This window comes from Haliotis cracherodii, unplaced genomic scaffold (assembly GCF_022045235.1).
Source record: "Haliotis cracherodii isolate W230 unplaced genomic scaffold, xgHalCrac1.p SCAF_19, whole genome shotgun sequence".
NCBI classification, from domain to species: domain Eukaryota; kingdom Metazoa; phylum Mollusca; class Gastropoda; order Lepetellida; family Haliotidae; genus Haliotis; species Haliotis cracherodii.
Window position 1 is genome coordinate 9,368,686 of NW_027266274.1, and position 26,135 is coordinate 9,394,820.

The following is a 26,135-nucleotide window of genomic DNA, read 5'->3' on the forward strand; positions in this document are numbered from 1 at the left end:
CCGCCTTTAGCAATATTCCAGCCATATCACGGCGGGGGACACCAGAAATGGGCTTCACACATTCAATCTCATTAAAATCAGATCTTAGTTCTCGCTACCGCTAACTCCACTCACTATATTTTGCAGTGTTTTATTAATATAAAATTGATGCCTGAAAAGTGCACGTGTTTTACAAATCAAGATTTTTCATACAAAAATTGAATTCTTGAACAAAAAATAAGTTAGATGTATATTTAATCAATATACCAATGTCGTCTATCTCCAAAGACGTCGACAAAGACATAAAACAAGCCATGACGTCAAACAAAAAGGTGTCAACGTTTTATCAGTTTATGACATTTGATGATATGGCTATTACTCGATTAATAATGGTGCAAACATTAGTCAAGTTATACTCACACTCAGGTGAATATGGGAAGCTAAGGGCTAATGAACATGTAAGCTAGACCCACCCATTTCTCTAATTACTTCCTCATCAAAAGAATGCCTCGAAGAATTTGTGCAAGTCTGGCCAACAGAGGAGGTTTTATTCGATATTGGTGACGTTGGCTGCAAATGCAAATTTCGAACTTGACCCCCGACCTCTGTAACGACCTTGTGCGCCACCACCTCACCACACCACCCATTAGAACCCATTAGATCTGATCCTACTGCGAGATACGATCATATCATTGCCATTTACCAATACCATATAGATCAGAAGATATGTCTTGATGATTCCCAGGGGCAGCCTAGTGGTTAAAGCGTTCGCTCGTCACGCCGAGACTCGGGTTCGATTCCTGACATGGGTACAATGTGTGAAGCCCATTTTCTGGTGTTCCCCGCCGTAAAATTGCTGGATTATTGCTAAAAGCGGCGTAAAACCATACTCACTCACTCACTTGATGATTCCCACCATCCCCTACTTATTTTGCATAGTATATCATTATGTCGTGAAGACATAAGGCAGTGTTTTGATCGCTCAGTTTCCATGAGACATGTTAAATAAATATTTTAAAAAAAACATTGTCGCACATACAGTACTTTTATCGGTGTACGATAAAAAATGGTGAAATGTGCTAGTTTTTTACGTATGAGAAAATCATTTTATGCATGAGAAAATCTCGGATATCACTTAGCACTGTTTGTTTTTCCAACCAATTTATTATTTGCAGTTACATTTTACACACTAGATAGAAAATTAAATATGCTACATCCCTCCGTAATTTAATTTATAGTTCGAGGTAGACCCAAAGCCGCACGAGCGTAATTCTCGCATAAAGTTCAATTTTCAGAACTTATAAAAATGTGCGTCTGAAAATTAACTCGGCATCCGGGGGTTTAACCAAACAAAGAACCCAACAAACAAACAGACAGACAAACCCATTATTCACCCTGTTTATACACGTAATACACGGAGACGTATTGCAATCTCAACACAATCTCATCAAAATTAGATCTTAGTGCTCGCTACTTCTTTGTTTGAAATTGGTCGCTCCCACATATAGGTATGTTTGAAAGTTTACTGACAGCCTTGATAACTGGGTTACAGTAAACTACGGTTATAACGAACACGCTTATAACGAACTCACGGATATAACGAACACGCTTATAACGAACTGACGGATATAACGAACTAGCTTTTTAGTCCCCACTATTTGCTGTAGTTATGCTGTATATATGCTTATAACGAATTACGGTTATAACGAACTAAAATAAGTAGTCCCTTTTGAGTTCGTTATAACCGTAGTTTACTGTATTACCTTTTCCTGCTAATCTGCCAATGATAATTTCAGCGCATTTTTATGATTATTTCTGAATGTACGTAAAGGACTGACAGGCATTATTTCTCTTTTCATCGAGTTATGAATGGCAAGAAAAGCAAACTTTTGGAATCCGCGATTTCTTTGAAATGTTGGCTTTTTTATAACTTTTTTCGATAAACCGAAAAATCTGCGGAGCGAATTCCTGCAAAAGTTAGCACTTTGGATTTCCTATTCTCAATACAACCAGTGGAAAATACTAACTTCAGTACACAGTTTTCCCATCCCCGATTATCCAGTCAGTATCGACCCCCAATTATCTAGTGTATCACTCCCGATTATCCAGTATATTATCTCCGATTATCTAGTGTATCACTCCCGATTATCCAGTATATCATCCCCGATTATCTGGTGTATCACTCCCGATTATCCAGTGTATCACTCCCGATTATCCAGTATATTATCCCCGATTACCTAGTGTATCACTCCCGATTATCCAATATATTGTCCCCGATTATCCAGTGTATCATTCCCGATTATCCAGTGTATCATATCTCAATTCTGAAACAAATACTCAGGGCACAGTTGCTTGCATAGCTTCGGTTTTTGTCCGGTAATTGATCTTGCCAGAAACCCAATACAAAACGTGCAAGAGAAAACAAAAAATATGTCTAGTTGTCAACCATCTGAACATGTCTGACAATGTTTATAACAATATTTTAATATTTTCCGTAACCCTAAAATTCACTCTAATATCAACCTTTATCACTGACACACTCCGGCTGTGAGACAGCTTGTGCTCAATGTAAACAAAAATGTGTATGACGTCAATAATGTGCGTCTCTTATGACGTCACTGTCGTGACATCACACCTTTTTATAACCGTGACGTCAACGACATTTGCACATTACTTGGTACAAGATGGCGTGCGATGATCATTACGTTTATGTATATGAAGACGCATATAGTTCAGACGACGAAGATTTGACAGACGCTTTGGTTACGGGAATTGTTGCTGACGCCTTCCGACAGGAAGACGAGGAAGGCAACCAAAACACGAATCCACATTTTCAGGACGAGATGTGCACCCCAACCAGCAGTGACATTGACGCAAGCCTGCACACCAGGCATCAGTGTTCTGAAGAACGTTTTCCAACGATCACAATAATGGAGATTACGGATGAAGGTGATACCTTACAGCCTGCTTCTAACGGTGACGTGTGTGACAGTACCATCCGTCGCACCGTTAGTGAAGGTACCCTCCCGGAGAAAACCGTAAGATTTACCGCAGCAACACCCACAGTGCCACGCCAGGACAAGAAAACATACCCGACCACTCCGAAATACGTGAACCGGAATTTGGGTCCGTCACTGAGTCCACTCAAACCGCAGGCAAACGACAGCTCGTCATTTAGCGAGGACCAGACGACAGGTTTGACGTGTCTCGGCTGTTTCCCAGAGAGCCCTGGGGACACGTCCCCCCATAATTCCTCCCCCTGTTCGCCCGCCCCCCTTGCGGATCCGATAAAAGATGCCGAAGCCCATATGGTGGCTCTAGAGGAGAACCTTATCAAACTGAACTGTGTTCTTGCTCACGTTGAAGACGCGGTTCTTCTGAAGACGGCAGCAGTAACTTCTGATACACAAACAGACTCCGACAACCCACCAGAAACGGGCAGTTTGAAGGATGATGTTAAGCAGAGCGAGTTTGAACAGGACTTTCAAGATGTACTAGACTTGCTACAAGGCGTCAATATGAAATGGACAATTCACAAGAAAAACCTTGAAGGTCGGAATTAGTTTTAGACCATTTGGGGACCCATTATTCAATATTCTGGGTTTGTGGGGTGGGGAAGGCTGTTATTATTTCTCTGAAATACAGCACATCTGTTCAAGACACCAAAAATGAGAATCATTGTTTTATTAATGACCTTTTATTAGTAAAACCACCACAGGCACCACCTTCGATCGGTCCCATTGCAGTCTGATGTGTGTTAAAGGGGAGACGTACTTAGCCGCTCACTGCATTTGGTATCCGACCCGTGAAATTCCGAAATTAGAAAAGGTCTTCAGCAACCCATGCTTCGTAAGACAACTTCCGTAAACACGTAAAAACGTTCGTTCCGAAGTGGGGACCCAAATACTGCAGTCTACCGGAAACCCCCATAAACCTCTCAACACAGCTCACAGATGCCTGTCATACAGCGTGTTGTGTATCAAGTAGGAATGATTGAACCGAATGAAATTTCTTTAGTAGTTCTTAAATAAGGGCCAGCAAAGTATTCGCTCTACCAGTATCCAACGAGTCTTATATAGACACCCTACCGTTCCTTAATGGTGTTGGTTTATATCTATATATAAGATAATCGGTTAAAGTGAGTGAATGAGGATTTTTATGCCGCTTTCGGCAATACTCCAGCCAAATCAGGTCGAGAGGCACCTCAAATGGTCTCCACACAACTGTACCTATTCCACTGTGGCGAATAACACACTTGACGTTTTGTTAGCTCTAAATAAATCATTTTAGGAGTGACTATTTTATTCGGTTCATTGAGGTATGAATAAAAAAAACCGATGTGGAAACTTTATGAATCCGCGTAGCTGACTATAACACGGTTAACTAACACACCTTCGAAACGATTAATACCATCGTTTAAGGTCTTTACGCGTAGGGTCTATATTTACAAAATAAACGACCACGAGTCGTTAATTTCTTATATTAGATATCAACATTATGTACAGACCCTTTAAGGATTTTAGTAAAAAGTACCCGTATTTAGGGAATTATGACTTTCTGAACAGGTGAGGAAACTAACATTTTAAGTCCACTAGTCCTTATAATGATAACAGGTAGCAAAAGCCTTCTAAAGGGCAAGGGGGCACGGGTGGCCCAGTCGTCTAAGGCGCCGCGAGTTGCGTCCCTTGGGCACGCCAGAAACCTATGATTTTGGGTTCGAATCCCGGTTCTCCCCGATTATGTTTCTAGGTTTGTCAGCACCATACCCGTGCTCGTGGATTTCACCGAAGTGGTAAACGTCTGAGACCTGCATCACTTCGGGTTTTCCTCCCACTGTTAAAAGCGGCGTTAAACCCAACTCACTCACTCTAAAGGGCAAATTTCTACTAGTCCTTATGATACTTAACTATTGGGCAGTTTGGCAAGGACTACAGGACTAGTGCCACTTTCTAACGCTGCTGAATAAAATCCGACCGCAACAATGTCATACAAGTCTAATTTATGAACAGGGGGATTAAATTTGGTCTTTTCTTTTCTGTACCTTACCTCCAAGGACCGATTGTCACATCTCTCCCACTTTTGGGTGCGAACGTTCGGCCACTGAGTTTATCTACGTTGCCCAGCTACATCTATGAGGAACAACTCACTAGACACTTCCCTCTTTAAAAGACGTCCAATTTACGACGTCATCAAGTTGCGAGCGCATGTTCGAATCTCCAGAAATGACGTCGTGTTAGAACAATGTCTTATCGTGAACTAAACCACACTTCGTTCTTCATTGTTCTTTGCGATTTATCGCGTCGCTATCTTATAAAAGTCTACGTAAGATTAAGGTACGAGTGACCCCATCATAACGATCAGGCTTAAATTGGCTATGCCCATCATACAGGACCAATTTATGTTTGTGGTTCGATCCGGAGATAGACCCTGCCGCGTAGTAATCCTTGGTTTGCCAGGTGTCATAAAAATGCGATAAACGCCGACTGGGGTCACATAGGGTTTTCTTCTACTCAAAACATCCAAACCGACATCCCTTCGTAAAAATGAAACACTGCTCGAAGTGGCGGCGTTAAACCAACTCACTTACTCCATTTCTATATATATCCAGAGTTGCTGAATGAAGCCGAAAGGCGAGAGGAAGACCATGTTATCACTGGGAAGCGCGCCAAGCAGCAGAAGGACCTCATCCTGAAACTGAAGCACGAGCGGCGTGCCCTGGAGGTGAGTCACGTGCTTGTCACGTGCAGTTGGAAAGCGAACCAGGATGCCGTTGTACGAAGAGATCTTAGCGCTAAGTTGGTCGTAGCTCCCACACCTTAACATAGACTTACGGCAGTCGTACAGCTAAGGTTATTTCGTATCACGGCACCCAGGGCAACAGGGTCGCCTCCTACAACAAGCATAGATTGCTGGAGAGCTATTCTATCCCGGGTCTTATCTCTTAGTGCGTTGGCTCGACACGTTTAACAACCTGCTCGATCCTCGGCAAAATATATCTTTACACCTGGACAAAAAGTAAAGTCTGCTGTATATTTCCATTTAAAACGGCTATTCAAAAATTCGTATCAAGTGCAAAGTGACAAACACATGGTATACAGAAGCTGATATGGGGTATCTCATTACATGTGTTGTTATAATCACGAGGCGATAGGGATGTGACTGTATCCCATCATTGATTCTTCTGCTTCGATCTTTGCATCATATACGATGCGACCCAGAATCAGCCGCATTTTGGACATCAGTGATTGTAATTTTCACTTACTCACTCTTAGACATTCATCATAGGGATATCGATGCCTTACGTAGATATTTCCAAAGATCCATGCAATTCGGGATATTGGAAATAAGAAGAGCTGCTGCTTCGCCTTTTCCCGATTAGGGTCAACTGCAATATTTGGGTCCCCACTTCGGCGGTTCCCTTATTGCTTTCGGCAGCTTTGCTTATATGTAAGCGCGCCGAAATCCGTTAGGGGGCATTTTTGAGCAAAAAGGACAACAAAAATGAGCCTGACGTGAAAAGTATGGTCTCAATTCTCCACCCCTATTTGGGCAGAGAGTTTTACGATAGAAAGTGAGGCCTATTTATCGTAGTGTTGACTTCGTGTTGACTTCGTGTTGTTTATGGGCGGGACATGAATGACGTGACAAAGTTACAAACCTTCCCCAGCGCATTACCTTGTGGATTATCTCCCTTGGACCACACCAGCACAGAACTTTTGTATTTCACTTTACCATACATTTGCTGGCAGACTGCATTAAGGCCGGACTGTTTTCCCTGGTTGCTCTACTATTTCTGCTATCAAATTAGCTGAGGTCGAAATGAAAATGTTTCATGTTTCTTTGGTAATTATCCCCCGCCCAAGTTGGCGGGGGATATAGAAACGGGCTTCGTCCGTCCGTCCCGTTTCGTTTCAGGAGCATAACTCATAAACCGTTCAATATTTGTTCATGAAACTTTGCAGGTCTGTCAGGTACATTCTGAACTGGTGCCTTTTGCTTTTTAGAAATTTTAGAATTTTTTTTTTTTTACATTTCCATGGCAGCAAGATGGACTTAGGTTCCAAACTCTTCTTTTTTTTTACAATTTCCATGACAAGTTCCGGCTCGGTTAAAAAAGGTGAGGGTTTGTTTAGATTTAATTATGTCATAAATTCTGCAACAGGGGCGGGGGATATAGCCACGTTAGTGGCAATAGAAAAGATGACTGCTGATTGTTCTTATTACTGGGTATTCCTGTTTCTGAAGAAACCTTTCAGTATCTACTTCTCTCACAGGTTTGTTGCCATTCTTAGATGTTTGCCCCTTGCAGTAATCAATCAAAAGTCAATGTTTCTTAGATTTAGTTTGTAGAAAATGTTGCCACAGTTTATAGGCAAATGACAAGATCTCACCAGCCTGAAAGTATGAATTAACCAGCCAGGGCACATCAGCAGTCCGACATTTGAGCACTCTATTTTCAGCAGCAACCTGGTCCCCCTTGATTCTAGCTCACCTCTTACAGCATACTACAATGGGTGGGACAGTCTAGAGGATACGTACAAGGGGTGGGACAGTCTAGAGGATACGTACAAGGGGTGGGACTGTCTAGAGGATACGTACAAGGGGTGGGACAGTCAAGAGGATACGTACAAGGGGTGGGACAGCCTAGAGGATAGGTACAAGGGGTGGGACAGTCTAGCGGATACGTACAAGGGGTGGGACAGTCTAGAGGATACGTACAAGGGGTGGGGCAGTCTAGCGGATACGTACAAGGGGTGGGACAGTCAAGAGGATACGTACAAGGGGTGGGACAGCCTAGAGGATAGGTACAAGGGGTGGGACAGTCTAGAAGATATACGTACAAGAGGTGGGGCAGTCTAGAGGACATGTACAAGGTGTGGGACAGCCAAGAGGATACGTACATGGGGGTGGGACAGCCTAGAGGATACGTACATGGGGGTGGGACAGCCAAGAGGATACGTACAAGGGGTGGGACAGCCTATAGGATATGTACAAGGGGTGGGGCAGTCTAGAGGACATGTACAAGGTGTGGGACAGCCTAGAGGACACGTACAAGGGGTGGGGCAGTCTAGAGGATACACACAAGGGATGGGACAGCCTAGAGGACATGTACAAGGGGTGGGACAGCCTAGAGGATACACACAAGGGGTGGGACAGCCAAGAGGACACGTACAAGGTGTGGGACAGCCTAGAGGATACACACAAGGGGTGAGACAGCCTAGAGGATACGTACAAGGGGTGGGACAGCCTAGAGGATACGTACAAGGGGTGGGACAGCCTAGAGGATACGTACAAGGTGTGGGACAGCCTAGAGGATACACACAAGGGGTGGGACAGCCTAGAGGACACGTACAAGGGGTTGGACAGCCTAGAGGATACGTACAAGGGGTGGGACAGCCTAGAGGATACACACAAGGGGTGGGACAGCCTAGAGGACACGTACAAGGTGTGGGACAGCCTAGAGGATACGTACAAGGGGTGGGACAGCCTAGAGGACATGTACAAGGTGTGGGACAGCCTAGAGGACATGTACAAGGGGTGGGACAGCCTAGAGGACACGTTCAAGGGGTGGGACAGCCTAGAGGACATGTACAAGGTGTGGGACAGCCTAGAGGACACGTTCAAGGGGTGGGACAGCCTAGAGGACACGTACAAGGGGTGGGACAGCCTAGAGGACATGTACAAGGTGTGGGACAGCCTAGAGGACACGTTCAAGGGGTGGAACAGCCTAGAGGACACATTCAAGGGGTGGGACAGCCTAGAGGACACGTACAAGGTGTGGGACAGCCTTGAGGACACGTTCAAGGGGTGGGACAGCCTAGAGGATACGTTCAAGGGGTGGGACAGTCTAGAGGACACGTACAAAGTGTGGGACAGCCTAGAGGATACATACAAGGGGTGGGGCAGTCTAGATGACACATACAAGGGATAGGGCAGCCTAGAGGACACGTACAAGGGGTGGTACAGCCAAGAGGATACGTACAAGGGGCGGGACAGCCTAGATGACACGTACAAGGGATAGGGCAGCCTAGAGGACACGTACAAGGGGTCGGACAGCCTAGAGGATACACACAAGGGGTGGGACAGCCTAGAGGACACGTACAAGGGGTTGGACAGCCTAGAGGTGCGTACAAGGGATGGGACAGCCTAGAGGATACGTACAAGGGATAGGGCGGCCTAGAGGATACGTACAAGGGGTTGGGCAGCCTAGAGGATACACACAAGGGGCGGGACAGCCTAGAGGATATGTACAAGGGATGGGACAGCCTAGAGGATATGTACAAGGGGTGGGACAGCCTAGAGGATACGTAAAAGGGGTGGGGCAGTCTAGAGGATACGTACAAGGGGTGGGACAGTCTAGAGGATACGTACAAGGGGTGGGACAGCCAAGAGGATACGTACAAGGGGTGGGGCAGCCTATAGGCTACGTACAAGGGGTGGGACAGTCTGGAGGATATGTACAAGGGGTGGGAAGTCTAGAAGATATGTACAAGGGGTGGGAAGTCTAGAAGATATGTACAAGGGGTCGGACAGCCTAGAGGATATGTACAAGGGGTGGGACAGCCAAGAGGATACATACAAGGGGTGGGACAGCCAAGAGGATACATACAAAGGGTGGGACAGCCTAGAGGATATGTACAAGGGGTGGGACAGCCTAGAGGTGCGTACAAGGGGTGGGACGGCCTAGAAGATAAGTTCAAGGGTGAAACAGCCTAGAGGATACGTACGAGGTGTGGGGCAGCCTAGAGGATACGTACAAGGGGTGGGGCAGTCTATAGTATAGGATATGTACAAGGGGTGGGACAGCCTAGAGGTGCGTACAAGGGGTGGGACAGCCTAGAAGATAAGTTCAAGGGTGAAACAGCCTAGAGGATACGTACGAGGTGTGGGGCAGCCTAGAGGATACGTACAAGGGGTGGGGCAGTCTAGAGGATACGTACAAGGGGTGGGGCAGACTAGAGGACACGTACAAGGGGTGGGACAGCCTAGAGGATATGTACAAGGGGTGGGACAGCCTAGAGGACATGTACAAGGGGTGGGACAGCCTAGAGGATACATACAAGGTGTGGGACAGCCTAGAGGACATGTACAAGGTGTGGGACAGCCTAGAGGACACGTTCAAGGGGTGGAACAGCCTAGAGGACACATTCAAGGGGTGGGACAGCCTAGAGGACACGTACAAGGTGTGGGACAGCCTTGAGGACACGTTCAAGGGGTGGGACAGCCTAGAGGATACGTTCAAGGGGTGGGACAGTCTAGAGGACACGTACAAAGTGTGGGACAGCCTAGAGGATACATACAAGGGGTGGGGCAGTCTAGATGACACATACAAGGGATAGGGCAGCCTAGAGGACACGTACAAGGGGTGGTACAGCCAAGAGGATACGTACAAGGGGCGGGACAGCCTAGATGACACGTACAAGGGATAGGGCAGCCTAGAGGACACGTACAAGGGGTCGGACAGCCTAGAGGATACACACAAGGGGTGGGACAGCCTAGAGGACACGTACAAGGGGTTGGACAGCCTAGAGGTGCGTACAAGGGATGGGACAGCCTAGAGGATACGTACAAGGGATAGGGCAGCCTAGAGGATACGTACAAGGGGTTGGGCAGCCTAGAGGATACACACAAGGGGCGGGACAGCCTAGAGGATATGTACAAGGGATGGGACAGCCTAGAGGATATGTACAAGGGGTGGGACAGCCTAGAGGATACGTAAAAGGGGTGGGGCAGTCTAGAGGATACGTACAAGGGGTGGGACAGTCTAGAGGATACGTACAAGGGGTGGGACAGCCAAGAGGATACGTACAAGGGGTGGGGCAGCCTATAGGCTACGTACAAGGGGTGGGACAGTCTGGAGGATATGTACAAGGGGTGGGAAGTCTAGAAGATATGTACAAGGGGTGGGAAGTCTAGAAGATATGTACAAGGGGTCGGACAGCCTAGAGGATATGTACAAGGGGTGGGACAGCCAAGAGGATACATACAAGGGGTGGGACAGCCAAGAGGATACATACAAGGGGTGGGACAGCCTAGAGGATATGTACAAGGGGTGGGACAGCCTAGAGGTGCGTACAAGGGGTGGGACGGCCTAGAAGATAAGTTCAAGGGTGAAACAGCCTAGAGGATACGTACGAGGTGTGGGGCAGCCTAGAGGATACGTACAAGGGGTGGGGCAGCCTATAGTATAGGATATGTACAAGGGGTGGGACAGCCTAGAGGTGCGTACAAGGGGTGGGACAGCCTAGAAGATAAGTTCAAGGGTGAAACAGCCTAGAGGATACGTACGAGGTGTGGGGCAGCCTAGAGGATACGTACAAGGGGTGGGGCAGTCTAGAGGATACGTACAAGGGGTGGGGCAGACTAGAGGACACGTACAAGGGGTGGGACAGCCTAGAGGATATGTACAAGGGGTGGGACAGCCTAGAGGATATGTACAAGGGGTGGGACAGCCTAGAGGATACATACAAGGTGTGGGACAGCCTAGAGGACACGTACAAGGGGTGGGACAGCCAATAGGATACATACAAGGTGTGGGACAGCCTAGAGGACACGTACAAGGGGTGGGACAGCCAATAGGATACATACAAGGTGTGGGACAGCCTACCCGATATGTACAAGGGGTGGGACAGCCTAGAGGTGCGTACAAGGGGTGGGACAGCCTAGAGGTGCGTACAAGGGGTGGGACAGCCAAGAGGATACATACAAGGGGTGGGACAGCCAAGAGGATACGTACAAGGGGTGGGACAGCCAAGAGGATACATACAAGGGGTGGGACAGTCTAGAGGATACGTACAAGGGGTGGGACAGTCTAGAGGATACGTACAAGGGGTGGGACAGTCTAGAGGATACGTACAAGGGGTGGGACAGCCAAGAGGATACATACAAGGGGTGGGACAGCCTAGAGGATATGTACAAGGGGTGGGACAGTCTAGAGGATATGTACAAGGGGTGGGACAGTCTAGAGGATATGTACAAGGGGTGGGACAGTCTAGAGGATATGTACAAGGGGTGGGACAGCCAAGAGGATACGTACAAGGGGTGGGACAGCCAAGAGGATACATACAAGGGGTGGGACAGCCTATAGGATATGTACAAGGGGTGGGACAGTCTAGAGGATACGTACAAGGGGTGGGACAGTCTAGAGGATACGTACAAGGGGTGGGACAGCCTAGAGGATATGTACAAGGGGTGGGACAGCCTAGAGGACATGTACAAGGGGTGGGACAGCCTAGAGGTGCGTACAAGGGGTGGGACAGCCAAGAGGATACGTACAAGGGGTGGGACAGCCAAGAGGATACATACAAGGGGTGGGACAGCCTATAGGATATGTACAAGGGGTGGGACAGCCTAGAGGTGCGTACAAGGGGTGGGACAGTCTAGAAGATAAGTTCAAGGGTGAAACAGCCTAGAGGATACGTACGAGGTGTGGGGCAGCCTAGAGGATACGTACAAGGGGTGGGGCAGTCTAGAGGATACGTACAAGGGGTGGGACAGCCTAGAGGATACGTACAAGGGGTGGGGCAGTCTAGATGATACGTACAAGGGGTGGGGCAGGCAAGAGGATACGTACTAGGGGTGGGGCAGTCTAGAGGATATGTACAAGGGGTGGGACAGTCTAGAGGATATGTACAAGGGGTGGGACAGCCAAGAGGATACGTACAAGGGGTGGGACAGCCAAGAGGATACATACAAGGGGTGGGACAGCCTATAGGATATGTACAAGGGGTGGGACAGTCTAGAGGATACGTACAAGGGGTGGGACAGCCAAGAGGATATGTACAAGGGGTGGGACAGCCTAGAGGATATGTACAAGGGGTGGGACAGCCTAGAGGACATGTACAAGGGGTGGGACAGCCTAGAGGTGCGTACAAGGGGTGGGACAGCCAAGAGGATACGTACAAGGGGTGGGACAGCCTAGACGATACATACAAGGGGTGGGACAGCCAAGAGGATACGTACAAGGGGTGGGACAGCCAAGAGGATACATACAAGGGGTGGGACAGCCAAGAGGATACGTACAAGGGGTGGGACAGCCAAGAGGATACATACAAGGGGTGGGACAGCCTATAGGATATGTACAAGGGGTGGGACAGTCTAGAGGATACGTACAAGGGGTGGGACAGTCTAGAGGATACGTACAAGGGGTGGGACAGCCAAGAGGATACATACAAGGGGTGGGACAGCCTAGAGGATATGTACAAGGGGTGGGACAGTCTAGAGGATATGTACAAGGGGTTGGACAGTCTAGAGGATATGTACAAGGGGTGGGACAGTCTAGAGGATACGTACAAGGGGTGGGACAGCCAAGAGGATACGTACAAGGGGTGGGACAGCCAAGAGGATACATACAAGGGGTGGGACAGCCTAGAGGATATGTACAAGGGGTGGGACAGCCTAGAGGTGCGTACAAGGGGTGGGACAGCCAAGAGGATACATACAAGGGGTGGGACAGCCAAGAGGATACGTACAAGGGGTGGGACAGCCAAGAGGATACATACAAGGGGTGGGACAGCCTATAGGATATGTACAAGGGGTGGGACAGCCTAGAGGTGCGTACAAGGGGTGGGACAGTCTAGAAGTTAAGTTCAAGGGTGAAACAGCCTAGAGGATACGTACGAGGTGTGGGGCAGCCTAGAGGATACGTACAAGGGGTGGGGCAGTCTAGAGGATACGTACAAGGGGTGGGACAGCCTAGAGGATACGTACAAGGGGTGGGGCAGTCTAGATGATACGTACAAGGGGTGGGGCAGGCAAGAGGATACGTACTAGGGGTGGGGCAGTCTAGAGGATACGTACAAGGGGTGGGACAGTCTAGAGGTTACGTACAAGGGGTGGGGCAGTCTAGAGGATACGTACAAGGGGTGGGACAGCCTAGAGGATATGTACAAGGGATGGGACAGCCTAGAGGATATGTACAAGGGATGGGACAGCCTAGAGGATATGTACGAGGTGTGGGGCAGCTTAGAGGATACGTACAAGGGGTGGGACAGCCTAGAGGATATGTACAAGGGGTGGGACAGCCTAGAGGATACGTACAAGGGGTGGGACAGCCTAGAGGATACGTACAAGGGGTGGGACAGCCTAGAGGATACGTATAAGGGGTGGGACAGCCTAGAGGATACGTACAAGGGGTGGGACAGCCTAGAGGTCAAACAGTTTGCTTCTCAAGCTGATCACCCATGTTTGATTCCCCGCACTGGTGCAATGTATGAAGAGGAATGTGCAATATGTCTGGAATAATGCTAAAATTGGTGTAGAACCCTAAAATTGGTGTAGAACCATACTTCCTCACACATTCTAGGAAGGTGAGCGGCTGGTGGGGTAGTCTCGTGATTAAAGCGATTAAACCTCGTTGCCTGGGTTCCATTTCCCATAGGGTACAACGCTTGAAGCCCATTTCTGGTGTACCCCACCATGATATTGATGGAATACTAATAATAGCGATGTAAAACTAGACTTACTCACTAGGAAGGTGTGTTCTTAAATGCTGCTTTGAACAATATATATTGGTTGTGTCACACCATGCCTTCTGAGAGGACAGGAAACCATAAATGACAACAGGTCACATGATAATCACTCTGGTGAGTGAGTTGGGTTTAACGCCGCTTTTAACAGTATTCGAGTTATATCGCGGCGTGTCAGCTTAATGTGGGAGGAAAGCCTGAAGTGATGCAGATCGTAGACGTTTACCACTTCATTGAAACCCACGAGCACAGGTATGGTGCTGACAAACCTAGAAACATAATCGGGGCGAACCAGGATTTGAACCCACAATCATAGGTTTCTGGCATGCCCAAGGGACGCAACTCAGCACAGCGAATCGCGGCGCCTTAGACGACTGGGCCACCCGGGCCCCCATCGCTCTGGTGAAACCCAATGGCATAGATGCAGTGCTGACAAACCAAGGATCATAATTGAACCCACCATCCTAGCACAACTAAGGGATGCAACTCTGTACCTGGAAACATGTTTGACTGATAAACATGAACTTAACAGAGCTTAATTCATCCTCAGTTGCAAATATATCAACCAGTTGACAGAAGCCTTTCCAAGAAGTTGATAAATCTCTTTCCTTTTCATGACAAACAGCAAAATGACAGTAAACAACTGATAGTCCAAACAACTTACAGGTTGCATGTTGAAACATAAAAAAACACAATCAAATGCTTTTCATTATTTATTTCAAAACAGTTTGAAAAATATAAACATCATACTGTGTCATGATCAGCATGAAGAGTGTGCTGAATCAATATAAACAGATCTGTAACATTTATCCACCAACATTCATTCATACATTACACACGTCTTATTCTAATACTGTTGAGGTCAGTCCTGAATGAATGTGCCTAGTCCATCTCCTCCACACTGGGCCCCCTGCCGGCCCCGCCCTGCTGCTGCGGACGTCCCTGACTGTGGAGTTTAGACATGACCGGGGAGCAGAGTTTCTCCAGCTGCTTGTACTGCTGCTCAAACTCCTCCTTCTCCGCCAGGGAGTTGTTGTCCAGCCACCGCAGCGTCTCCTCACAAGCTTTGCTTATTGTCTGTTTGTCCACATCCTCCATCTTGCTGCCCATCTTGTCCACACTGGCCCTTACACTGAACACGTAGTTCTCCAGGCGGTTCCTGGCAGCGATTCTCTCCTTGTGTTTCTCATCCTCTTCCTTGTACTTCTCTGCTTCAGACACCATTCTATCAATGTCGGCCTTGCTCAGACGACCTTTGTCATTACTGATGGTGACGTTGTTGGACTTGCCAGTGCTTTTGTCAACTGCGGACACATTCAGGATGCCATTAGCATCAATGTCAAATGTCACTTCAATCTGAGGCACACCTCTGGGGGCTGGGGGAATACCTGTGAGCTCAAACTTGCCCAGAATGTTGTTGTCTTTTGTGAGAGCCCTCTCCCCTTCAAACACCTGGATGCTGACACCTGGCTGGTTGTCGGAGTAGGTTGTGAAGGTTTGGTTTGCCTTGGTGGGAATTCTTGTGTTTCTGTCAATCAACTTGGTCATCACACCTCCAGCAGTCTCGATACCCAAGGACAGCGGAGCAACGTCCACCAGCAGAACATCCTTGATGGCGTCGCTCGTGTCCCCACTCAGCACAGCGGCCTGCACTGCAGCTCCGTAAGCCACAGCTTCATCAGGGTTGATGGACTTGTTCAGATCTTTGCCATTCATGAAATTCTGCAGCAGCTTCTGAATCTTGGGGATTCGTGTGGAGCCTCCCACCAACACCACATCGTGGATGCAAGACTTGTCCAGTTTAGCATCTCTCAGAGCTTTCTCCACTGGTTCCAAAGTTGAGCGGAACAGATCGGAACACAGCTCCTCAAATCGTGCCCTGCTGATTTTGGAGTAAAAGTCCACTCCCTCATGCAGGGAGTCAATTTCTATACCGGCCTCTGTGCTGCTGGACAGAGTTCTCTTGGCACGTTCACATGCAGTGCGCAGACGTCTCATGGCACGCGCGTTGTTGGTGATGTCCTTCCTGAACTTCCTCTTGAACTCCTGGAGGAAATGGTCCACCATTCGGTTGTCAAAGTCCTCCCCTCCCAGATGGGTGTCCCCCGCAGTTGACCTCACCTCAAACATGGAGCCCTCGTCTATGGTCAGCACAGACACGTCAAATGTGCCACCTCCCAAATCAAATATGAGCACATTCCTCTCCCCCTTCAAGTTCTTGTCCAGACCATAAGCCAGGGCAGCTGCAGTAGGCTCGTTGATGATTCTCAATACTTTCAGCCCTGCAATGGCCCCCGCATCCTTGGTCGCCTGTCTCTGAGAGTCGTTGAAGTATGCAGGCACTGTTATCACTGCATCAGTCACCTGCTGTCCAAGGTACGCCTCAGCTGTCTCCTTCATCTTGCTCAGCACCATGGAGCTGATTTCCTCGGGTGCAAACGTCTTCTTTTCTCCCTTGTACTCCACCTGTAGTTTGGGCTTACTGCCTGAACTGTTGACAACGCGGAACGGCCAGTGTTTCATGTCGTTTTGGACAGTGCTGTCCTCAAATTGTCTGCCGATCAGTCTCTTGGCGTCAAACACAGTGTTCTGTGGGTTTAGCGCCACCTGGTTTTTAGCGGCATCCCCGAGCAGACGCTCTGTGTCAGTGAAGGCCACGTAGCTGGGGGTCGTTCTGTTGCCCTGGTCGTTGGCGATAATCTCCACCTTTCCATTCTGGAACACCCCAACACAAGAATAAGTGGTTCCCAGGTCTATGCCGATGGCGGGAGCTTTTCCTTTAGGCGCCATTCTCTTCAAAACAACAAACTTCAACAATCGCTTCTTGAACTAAGTCACTTCAGTGTATCTGACAGATGGAAAGTGCGTGGTCTCCCTCTCTGCTTCGCTGTGTATCGGTAGTATACAGTAGTGTACGCTTCCAGCTTGGTGTATGGCTGTGGTCTGACAGACCGCCTGTATATATACCAGTCCCCTTACCTTCTCCATACTTCCACACCAGCGTGGATTTGTGTACAACTGTTTCGTCTCTTCCGGAAACCTCTGGAATGTGACGTCACAGCTTACGAGGGAATCCCTGTAGGGGAGGTAACTCTTCGAAGTTTCTCGAGTTTTCGTCACCGCTCTAGGCAACTCAACATACATATAGTTTATTCCATGAATGATGTCATGGTGTCACTTACCTTGTGCGACTTAGGAACTGAGAAAATAGTTATATATCCCCTTAATATATATTTAAAAAATGAGAAATGGACTACTTCGAAACACATATTGAAAATTGTTTGGGTACAAAATCACATACATCTGTTTAGGTTAGGGCTTATGTGTTTGCGTAAAAGGCTTGATCGTTCTCTCGACAGTGTGTTTTAATGAGTGCATATTTGATTCAATGATATGTAATTTGTGAAGTAGCGGGTTGTTAATATAAGAATTGTGACTGTAGCATTGGGGATTCCCTTTTCACAAACAGACACACACGTAAATTGTCGGAAGCAGCCTTAAAATATAATCATACTCGATCGTACAGTATTATGTGCAGCTAATCAACCGATGTATAACCGCAAGCTTGCGTGAATCATATATGAAGATCCGGTTGAGTAGGTCTTCAGGAACCCATGCTTATCGTAAGAGGCGACTACAAGTATGCTTTTAAGAGGCGACTAACTGGATCGCTGACTTGGTTGATGCATGTCATCGTATCCCATTTTTGCAGATCGATGCTCATGATGTCAAACACATTATTGTCTGGACCGTACTCGATTCACTTCTGTTCTATATTTCTTTACTTGAGTCCAGTGGGAAATATGCAAGAATGATATGATATAACCGCAATGAGAAATCATAGAGGTTGGTACATGTGTAGGATATAAATAATCCTTTTACACACATACGTATTTGTTTTCACCCATAACAAAATGAAACTCCCACAGTAACTATAAATCACATGGGACACATCAGCACTGACTTACACAGACGACCGCCTCCGTGGTCTAGTGATAGAGCGTCCGCCCGGAAAGAGAAGGTCCGGGGTTCGATACCAGGCCGCGTCATACCAAAAGACGATAAGGATGGTACTTGTTGTTACCTTGCCTGGCGCTCGTATTTTCACACACGCATGCTGGTTGTATGGATGGTTGAATGAACAGCGCGGTTGACTGTAAGTGTCAAAGGTTGATTGTAAGCTCGTCCCCATTGACCCCACCCACCAGGGTGCCATTTCACGATAACAGAACTGAATATTATATTGATTTCCGCCCAGGCTTAACTTGTAATTTTATGGATCGGTAATAGGGCTGGGACGAGTCCAAATTTACTACCCCCTATTACCCTACTCTACCCGGGTACCCACTGTAGGCATCAGATGTCTCAAAATGTCCGATGGGGAACTTTTTTAGCATAGCCCTGGCAAAACGTATTTAGATACATGTTTTAAACAATCTGGTCATGCACACACCGAAGTTGACTTAAGTTATATCTTTATTCAACCATGTGAAAAATCAGAAGGAATGGGTGCACAGTCAGAAAGAAAAACAAACATTAATGACTTATAGTGTAACCATAGATTTCGAGATAAATTTAGTCATTACACAATATATCACGTGACTAATCACGGGTCCGGGTAGTCCCAGGTCGGGTGGGTACTGAGTAGGACCCGGGTACCCGAGTTACCCGTCCCAGCCCTAATCGGGAACTGTTTTGGCGGTAAAACGACGCCTATTGATCATCAGCTGGGCGCCGTTCCACAAAGCGACCTTATGGTTAAGTTTGTGGAACGGGCCCCTGAACACATTGTCAGGTGCCCTTTCACTTTCGGGTCCCGTTGCTTGTAAAATACGACGCCGTGAACTCTTGCGACATCCTAGTTTAAGATTGACTTGACGACGTTGTTAAGAGGCTTAAAAAATGATTGTAAGACGACCCTTTATTAGGAAGGTAGCAAACCGTCTCGTAGCGCTAAGAGGCTTCGTGAAACGGCACCCTCATCTTAGGATCATCTTAGCACTAAGATCGCTTTGTGCAAGTGGGCCCTGGTCCTCATGTCCTCTGTTTGTCCACAGCTGTGCCTGGAGGACAGGGAGTTTGAATGGATGACGGTCAAGAAGAGCATCAGGGCCGACTCCAACTACCTCAAGAACGTTTTGAGAGAAGCGGAGCAGTCCAGAGGTAAACATACTGAGGGAAAAAAAGAAACGCAACGAACCCGTGTTGTCCAATATTGTTACTGTAATCCCCTTGAGAGGACCCCGCAACCCCCGTGAAGACCCGAGTGAGAATTGGTCTTCAGTAACCCATGCCTGTCATAAGAGGCGACTAACGGGATAGGGTGGTCAGGCTCGCTGACTTGGTTGCATGTCATCGTATCTCAGGGGGCACGGGTGGCCCAGTCGTCTAAGGCGCCGCGATTCGCTGTGCAGAGTTGCGTCCCTTGGGCACGCCAGAAACCTATGATTGTGGGTTCGAATTCCGGTTCGCCCCGATTATGTTTCTAGGTTTGTCAGCACCATACCCGTGCTCGTGGGTTTCACCGAAGTGGAAAACGTCCGAGGCCTGCATCACTTCGGGCTTTCCTCCCACATTAAGCTGACACGCCGTGATATAACTGGAATACTGTTAAAGGTTATATGTCCAAGGTGAATCTAGGATTCAAACCCACGACCAGCGGATCCCGAGGCGGCTACAGGACGCAATTTGCTGATTTTTATTTAAGTTTACTTGATACTGTTTTTTCCATATCAAAGAAACTGCCTCTCCACTCCTTGAGCGAATTTTGTAAGGGACCGACGAGTTGATATTCTGAGGGTCGGGGATAGAGATTGTATCGAAAAAAATAAATTGTCCCCCAAAATTCTTTAAAAAAATAATTATGCTTCAGACTTGAAAAAAAGGAAATTGCCTGCCACAAAAATTACATTGTTACAAAGTGTTTCTCTTTACAAAGAAATCAGGTTCGTAGTTTTAAATAAAAACTATCTGGTTTTGGTGCGGTAGCTGAAGAAATATCTAATCTCGATACAAAATTAAAAAAAAATCAGGTTCGTAATTGTGAATGAAACAAATATCTGGTTTTGGTACAGCAGCTAAAAAATTATCTAATCTCGATACAAAACCCCAGTCCCTGCCCCAGAATATCAATCTCATTAAAATCAGATCTTAAACAAAAGCGGTGGCGAGAACTATAAGATCTGATGTTAATGAAATTGCCAGAATATCAGAAGGTTGATCCCTAGCGCATTAGTAAAACAGTCACCGGTTGTTTGAGAAGACTTTGAAATGTGGTCCCAGATTGATTGACGTGTGTCACAATTTCAGACACGGGGGCTCTGTGGAGAGTTCTCGACTCCCTGTTGCACGTGCAGTTCGACCGAGAGAAAGCAATTGCCATGGATTCCGCCAAACAGAACAAGGTAATCAGCTCATTCAGACTGCATATTATAGGTACGTCAATGCGCATGTGCCTGGCAAACGGGAGATCGGTGGTTAAATCCCCGGCCGCGTCATACCAAAAGAGTTTAAATATGGTACTTGTTGTTACCCTGCCAGGCTCTCGGCATAAAGGGGTTAAAACAAGGGCTGGTCGGCTAAGAGTTAGTGTACTGTGTCTGAGAGGGGTAATCATGTTAAACCGCCGCATGGTATCTCAGTCGGCGAGCACTATCAAATCGTTGTTAGTCAGGACAAGTACAAGCAAGCACACACACACACACACACACACACACACACACACACACACACACACACACACACACAGCTAGTAGTCTAGCTGCATAGATCGATGCTCATGCTGTCCATCACTGGATCATCTTCTCGAGGCAAAAGAGTTAACTGACTATAAAAGACCAGTTTTTTGCCGAACTAGGTTGGCATTTTGGAGTTGCATTTTGGCTGGACTAACGAGTCTGTGCATAGTCCAATCAAAATCGCGCAACGAAATCGAAATCCGTTTCGTAAACTGTAATGCAGATTTCGGTCGATTGCAGGATTTGCAAAGCATGTGCACCGCCAACTCGTTGTCATCAGATATTTTCAAAATCTTTTCATGTCTATAATCACGGTGCTCACGTGATTTGATGCATTTCGCGATGTAAGACCCGTTTTCTCATAATATTGAGCTTGATAATCGATCGTCCTGACTGGCCGCCCCCATTTGTTTAAAGCAAATGCAACTGAAACGAAAGGTAGAATTTGATTGGTCCAAAGGAGAGGCTTAGAAGGGACATAACTCATAATAGCCACTGGTGGCGCTACGATCGAGCCTAGGAATTCCAGCCTAGTTCGACAAGGGTGAAACTGGACTTTTAAAGTTAGTTAACTCTCTTGCCTCGGGAAGATGGGCGAATCGGGATTCAAACCCACAACTGTGATGGGTTTCTGGCAAGCCTTATATGGACGAACGATTTCAAAACTGGTTTAACACTGGCCCATCTAAGTAGGTCTTCATTTTACATATTTTACGACTGGTGAAGGCATTTCAGTGACGAATGAAATAACATTCCAGATTAACGAGCTCCACCTGCTGATCTGTCGGCAACAGCTCCACCTGGCGGAGGTTGAAGAGAGGAACAGACAACTCGCGTGGGAACTGAAGCAGGTGACGGGACATGCCCAGGTAGAAGGATCTCGTCGAGTGGATCCCGGAGTATTGGAGAGTGTCTCTCTTCGTTACCGGCTGATCCATTGAATCGTACTTATGGCTGGTTGAACCCCTGCAGAACTCGAGATAAGCTGCGTATTTGCGTAAATACTGAAATACGGACAAATCAGATCCTAGCGTATCAAATACGCAACAAAAACTAAAAATACGCTATTGAAATAAAATAAATACGCAGGTATTATTTACAGCGGTAGAAACTAACAGTTTCAGTCCAATTGTCCTTATAATGATAGCATATAGCAGAACCTTTAAAAATGTCAAAATCCTACTAGTCCTTAGGATAGCTTTACTATTGGGCAGTTTGGCAAGGACTATAGGACTAGTGCCAATTTCTAACCTTGGGTATACTGTACACATAGTTTTAAATGATTAACAGGGCTTGTTACGAAACAGATTTTAAGTTAAATACCCAAATGTCAAGAAACAGGTGGGTACAAAAAACTATCAAACCCCTGAGTGAAATACCAAAATAACCAAAAGATTATGTTTTGCTCTGCTCTGGCTCCAGTTGACCTCCGTGGTGATGGAAGAACAACATGGGGTTTGGTGTACCGACCTACTGATACCAGACCCCCTACAGTGGTACAAACTAACAGACCCGTGAAGACCCGGGTCAGAATAGATCTTCAATAGAATAGCTTGCCGTGAAAGGCGACTGTGCTTGTCGTTAGAGGGACTAAATGGATCGGGTGGTCAGGCTCGCTGACTTGGTTCATGCATGTCATCGTATCCCAATTATGTGGATCGATGCTCATGATGTCAATCAATGGATTGTCTGGTCCAGACTCAATTAATTACAGACCGTCGTTATACAGCTGGATTATTGCTGATTGCGGCGTTAAATAACAAACTGCCACGACTACCTCTGCAACTACTACTGATTCAAACTGCTACTTCCCCCATTTCTACTTCTACTCCTGCTACTGCTTCTATACTCCGACTGTAATTAGCGCTTTATGTTGCAGATGTCGTCCCGGGACTGTAACGCGTCCTGTCTGGCAGACGTCCTGTACTGCGACCACACCCTGTTCATGCCCAACTGCTCCACCAACCCCGAGTTCGCCACCCTGCAGACCTACAGGATTGGAGGTGCGCATGTCCCAGAACCTGCCGCCTGTGAACTCGAAAGAAAGAACCTTTTAGTAATCCAGAAACATTTTTTTTCTCTTTCACCCCACCTCTAGCACCCCTCCCTGAATCCCCCTGTGTAGAGCATCCACGTACGACCAACAACTGGTTACCCGAGGCAATCTTGAATAGCAAATGGTCGCTCCGATCTTGCCATAATTCCTACAATTATTGCTTGTTAATATAATTTTAAGTTAAGAAGCATAATTATTCCAACGAAGACAAAACCCGTAGTTATGTTCGAAATCGTGAACAAAATTTGTTCAATTTTCAGAAGTTCAGAATATCAAGCCAACCTTATAATATCCCCGTCTTGATTAACATAAACGTGTACGTGTGCAGTCCCTCACTACACAGGGCTAAGAACGTATTTGACAAACCCGGGGCGGTCGGGTAGCCTAGTGGTTAAAACGTTCGCTCGTCAAGCCGAAGACCCGGGTTCGATTCACGACATTGGTACAATGTATGAAGCCCATTTCTGGTGCCCACGCTGCGATATTGCTTGAATATTGCTAAAAGCGGCGTAAAACCATACTCACTCACTCACTATAAGAAACCCACGTCTGATACTTTCATCGGGGCGGTCGGGTAACCTAGTGGTTACAGCATTCGCTCGTCGCGCCGGAGGACCGGGTTTGATTCCCCACATGGGTACAATGTGTGAAGCCTACATCTGTAGTCCCCCGCTGTGATAAAACTGGAATATTGTTAAAAGCGGCGTAAAACCACACTCACTCACTCATTCACTGGTACTCTCATCATACATGTACTGCAAGCGTAAACAACTGTAGTTCCTCGATTAAACGACGGATATCGAATAAAGCCAGGTCTCGAATAAACGCCGGGTCTCGAATAAATGCCAGGACTCGAATAAATGCCGGGTGGTTTTTATTCTCCCAATTATTATATTTGCGATTAAACGCTTGGGGTAAAGAGCGTCTGAAAGAAATAAACGCCCGGGTGTTTAATCGAGGAAATATGGTATTCCACTGACTGACACCTGTGATTAAAGGAGGCATCCTTGTTTCAGGGACTCACGCAAATCTTCGCCATGACAACGAACACGTGTTCGATGGATCCAGACTGTACTCCCTGAAGGGCGACAGATGGGACACGCCGCAGGAATTGGCTGAGTATGACCACGCCATTCTGAAGGAGTTAACAGAGACAGGGCCCGGAAGCAGGAACTTCCGGTTTGAGGAAACGTCGGTGTAACTGTGGCGTGTCTACCCGAGCCAGGTGCTTACACCTCATCGCCAGTACCAACTGATTGTCCTTTAACAATCGTCCCTTAGGTGCAAGCCAAGAGACGCTTCTGTAGAAAACTCGACGGAATACGTCGGCCCCAATCGCGGTCTTGTAAGGCTCCGTCGCTGCCTCTGAACACGATCGACCGTTTCTGCTGAAATTGTCTCTTTTGTGGTTACGGAAAGGGGCGAACTTTTCCGAGTGCGGTCGCTACCAGATCGCCATCCCATCGTTATAGAGGCGATGGAAGTCCTCGCCTGTTGCGATTCTTGTAATGCAGGATTTTGGTGTATCTTTTTCGAATGGTCCTCAAAACATTGGTGAATTCAGGTAATCTTTTGTTTTGGTATTATACCCAGTGTCATTATTTATTGACGGTCACGCAGATAATAAGAAATAAACGCATTCAACAAACGTCGCATTTTCAACTTCCAAAAGTGCAGTTCAGTTGCATCTGGAATGAACTATTTAACTCCCCCATTGACTGTTACTTGTCATGTACGGCACATGCACGGGCTAAACCACTGGTTGCGTTCAGGGGTGTGTTTGGGTAGCGTTTCCATCCCCTACAATCTTGCACTTTTCATTGTTTTAACTGTCGCCCATTTTTCAGTTTCATAAAAGCACCCACTCAGTGTGACATAGGCATAGGCATAATGTCATGTTCTTCGACTGTTAATCACATTGTCAACATACTCAGACCTATGGACGCCTGTTGGCATGTGTTCATGTTCGACATCCTGCATACCGAGGTGACCTTCAATAATGACGCTGAGTATACGTCAGTCATACCAATACGTGTCGCCTCGTTTGATGTTTGACGTGTTTACACTGTGTCTCTGTTCCAGTGTGTATTGTTGTTAAAGGCTCTGCCAGGCCAGGGCCAATGTGCACGCGAATCCATTTCCGCGAAGTATAACACATGGCGCACGCCAGCATTTAATCTGTTTAAACTGTTTGCACCGTGTGGATTAAACTGTTACCTGGTATTCGTGTGTTGCTTTCGTTTACTGTATGAAGGTACCTACTGATTTTTATCAACCCCCAACAGCATCTTTGTATTTTTGTTAACTGATTAAATAGGTCTTCAGCAACCCATGCTTGTCGTTAAAGGCGACTATGCTTGTGAGAGGCGACTAACGGGATTGGGTGCACATGGTCAGGCCCGCTGACTTTGATACATGTCATCGTATCCTAATTGCGTAGATCGAAGCTCATGATGTCAATCACTGTATTGTCTGGTCAATACTCGATTATGTACAGATAGTTGGAATATTGCCGAGTGCGGCATTAAACAAACAAACCAAAACCCAATAGACTGATAATTGTTGTCCTTACCTGCTTTGGCGACCTACTGAATGTGGCTGACCACAGTTCCCCGGAGAGAACAGGTTGTCCCCGGGCTTAAATACAGTGTGTTGTCTCTATTCGTCCTCAGCATATCGTGCATGGGGAAAGTTTCTTGACAGTTAAACTTTAAAAGGACAAACTATGTGATGGCTCGTTGCATGCATTAACATACCATTGACCAGACATTGTTGCAGTCGACCCATTCTTTGGCCATGATCATCTCTTGGGTGAAATAAATCTGTCCTATATTTTGGACCAAATAGTTCAACTATATCAAATCGACTAAACGTGTCCGAACTGTCCAGATTTTT

The 26,135-nt window shown here is 46.9% G+C and overlaps 2 protein-coding genes across 2 annotated transcripts; one reads left to right on the forward strand and one right to left on the reverse strand.

Annotated features, from left to right (window-relative positions):
- Positions 1 to 2,663: 2,663 nt before the first annotated feature.
- LOC139467165 (uncharacterized) lies at positions 2,664 to 24,441 on the forward strand. The gene is made up of 7 exons (XM_071248887.1): positions 2,664 to 3,531; positions 5,588 to 5,700; positions 19,505 to 19,610; positions 20,757 to 20,851; positions 21,943 to 22,053; positions 23,064 to 23,187; positions 24,257 to 24,441. Exons 1-7 carry the CDS (start codon positions 2,664 to 2,666, stop codon positions 24,439 to 24,441), a joined length of 1,602 nt encoding a protein of 533 aa, XP_071104988.1.
- LOC139466737 (heat shock protein 70 B2-like) lies at positions 15,148 to 17,399 on the reverse strand. Its single transcript, XM_071248397.1, has one exon. It carries the CDS (start codon positions 17,235 to 17,237, stop codon positions 15,330 to 15,332), a length of 1,908 nt encoding a protein of 635 aa, XP_071104498.1. The 5' UTR covers positions 17,238 to 17,399; the 3' UTR covers positions 15,148 to 15,329.
- Positions 24,442 to 26,135: the final 1,694 nt, after the last annotated feature.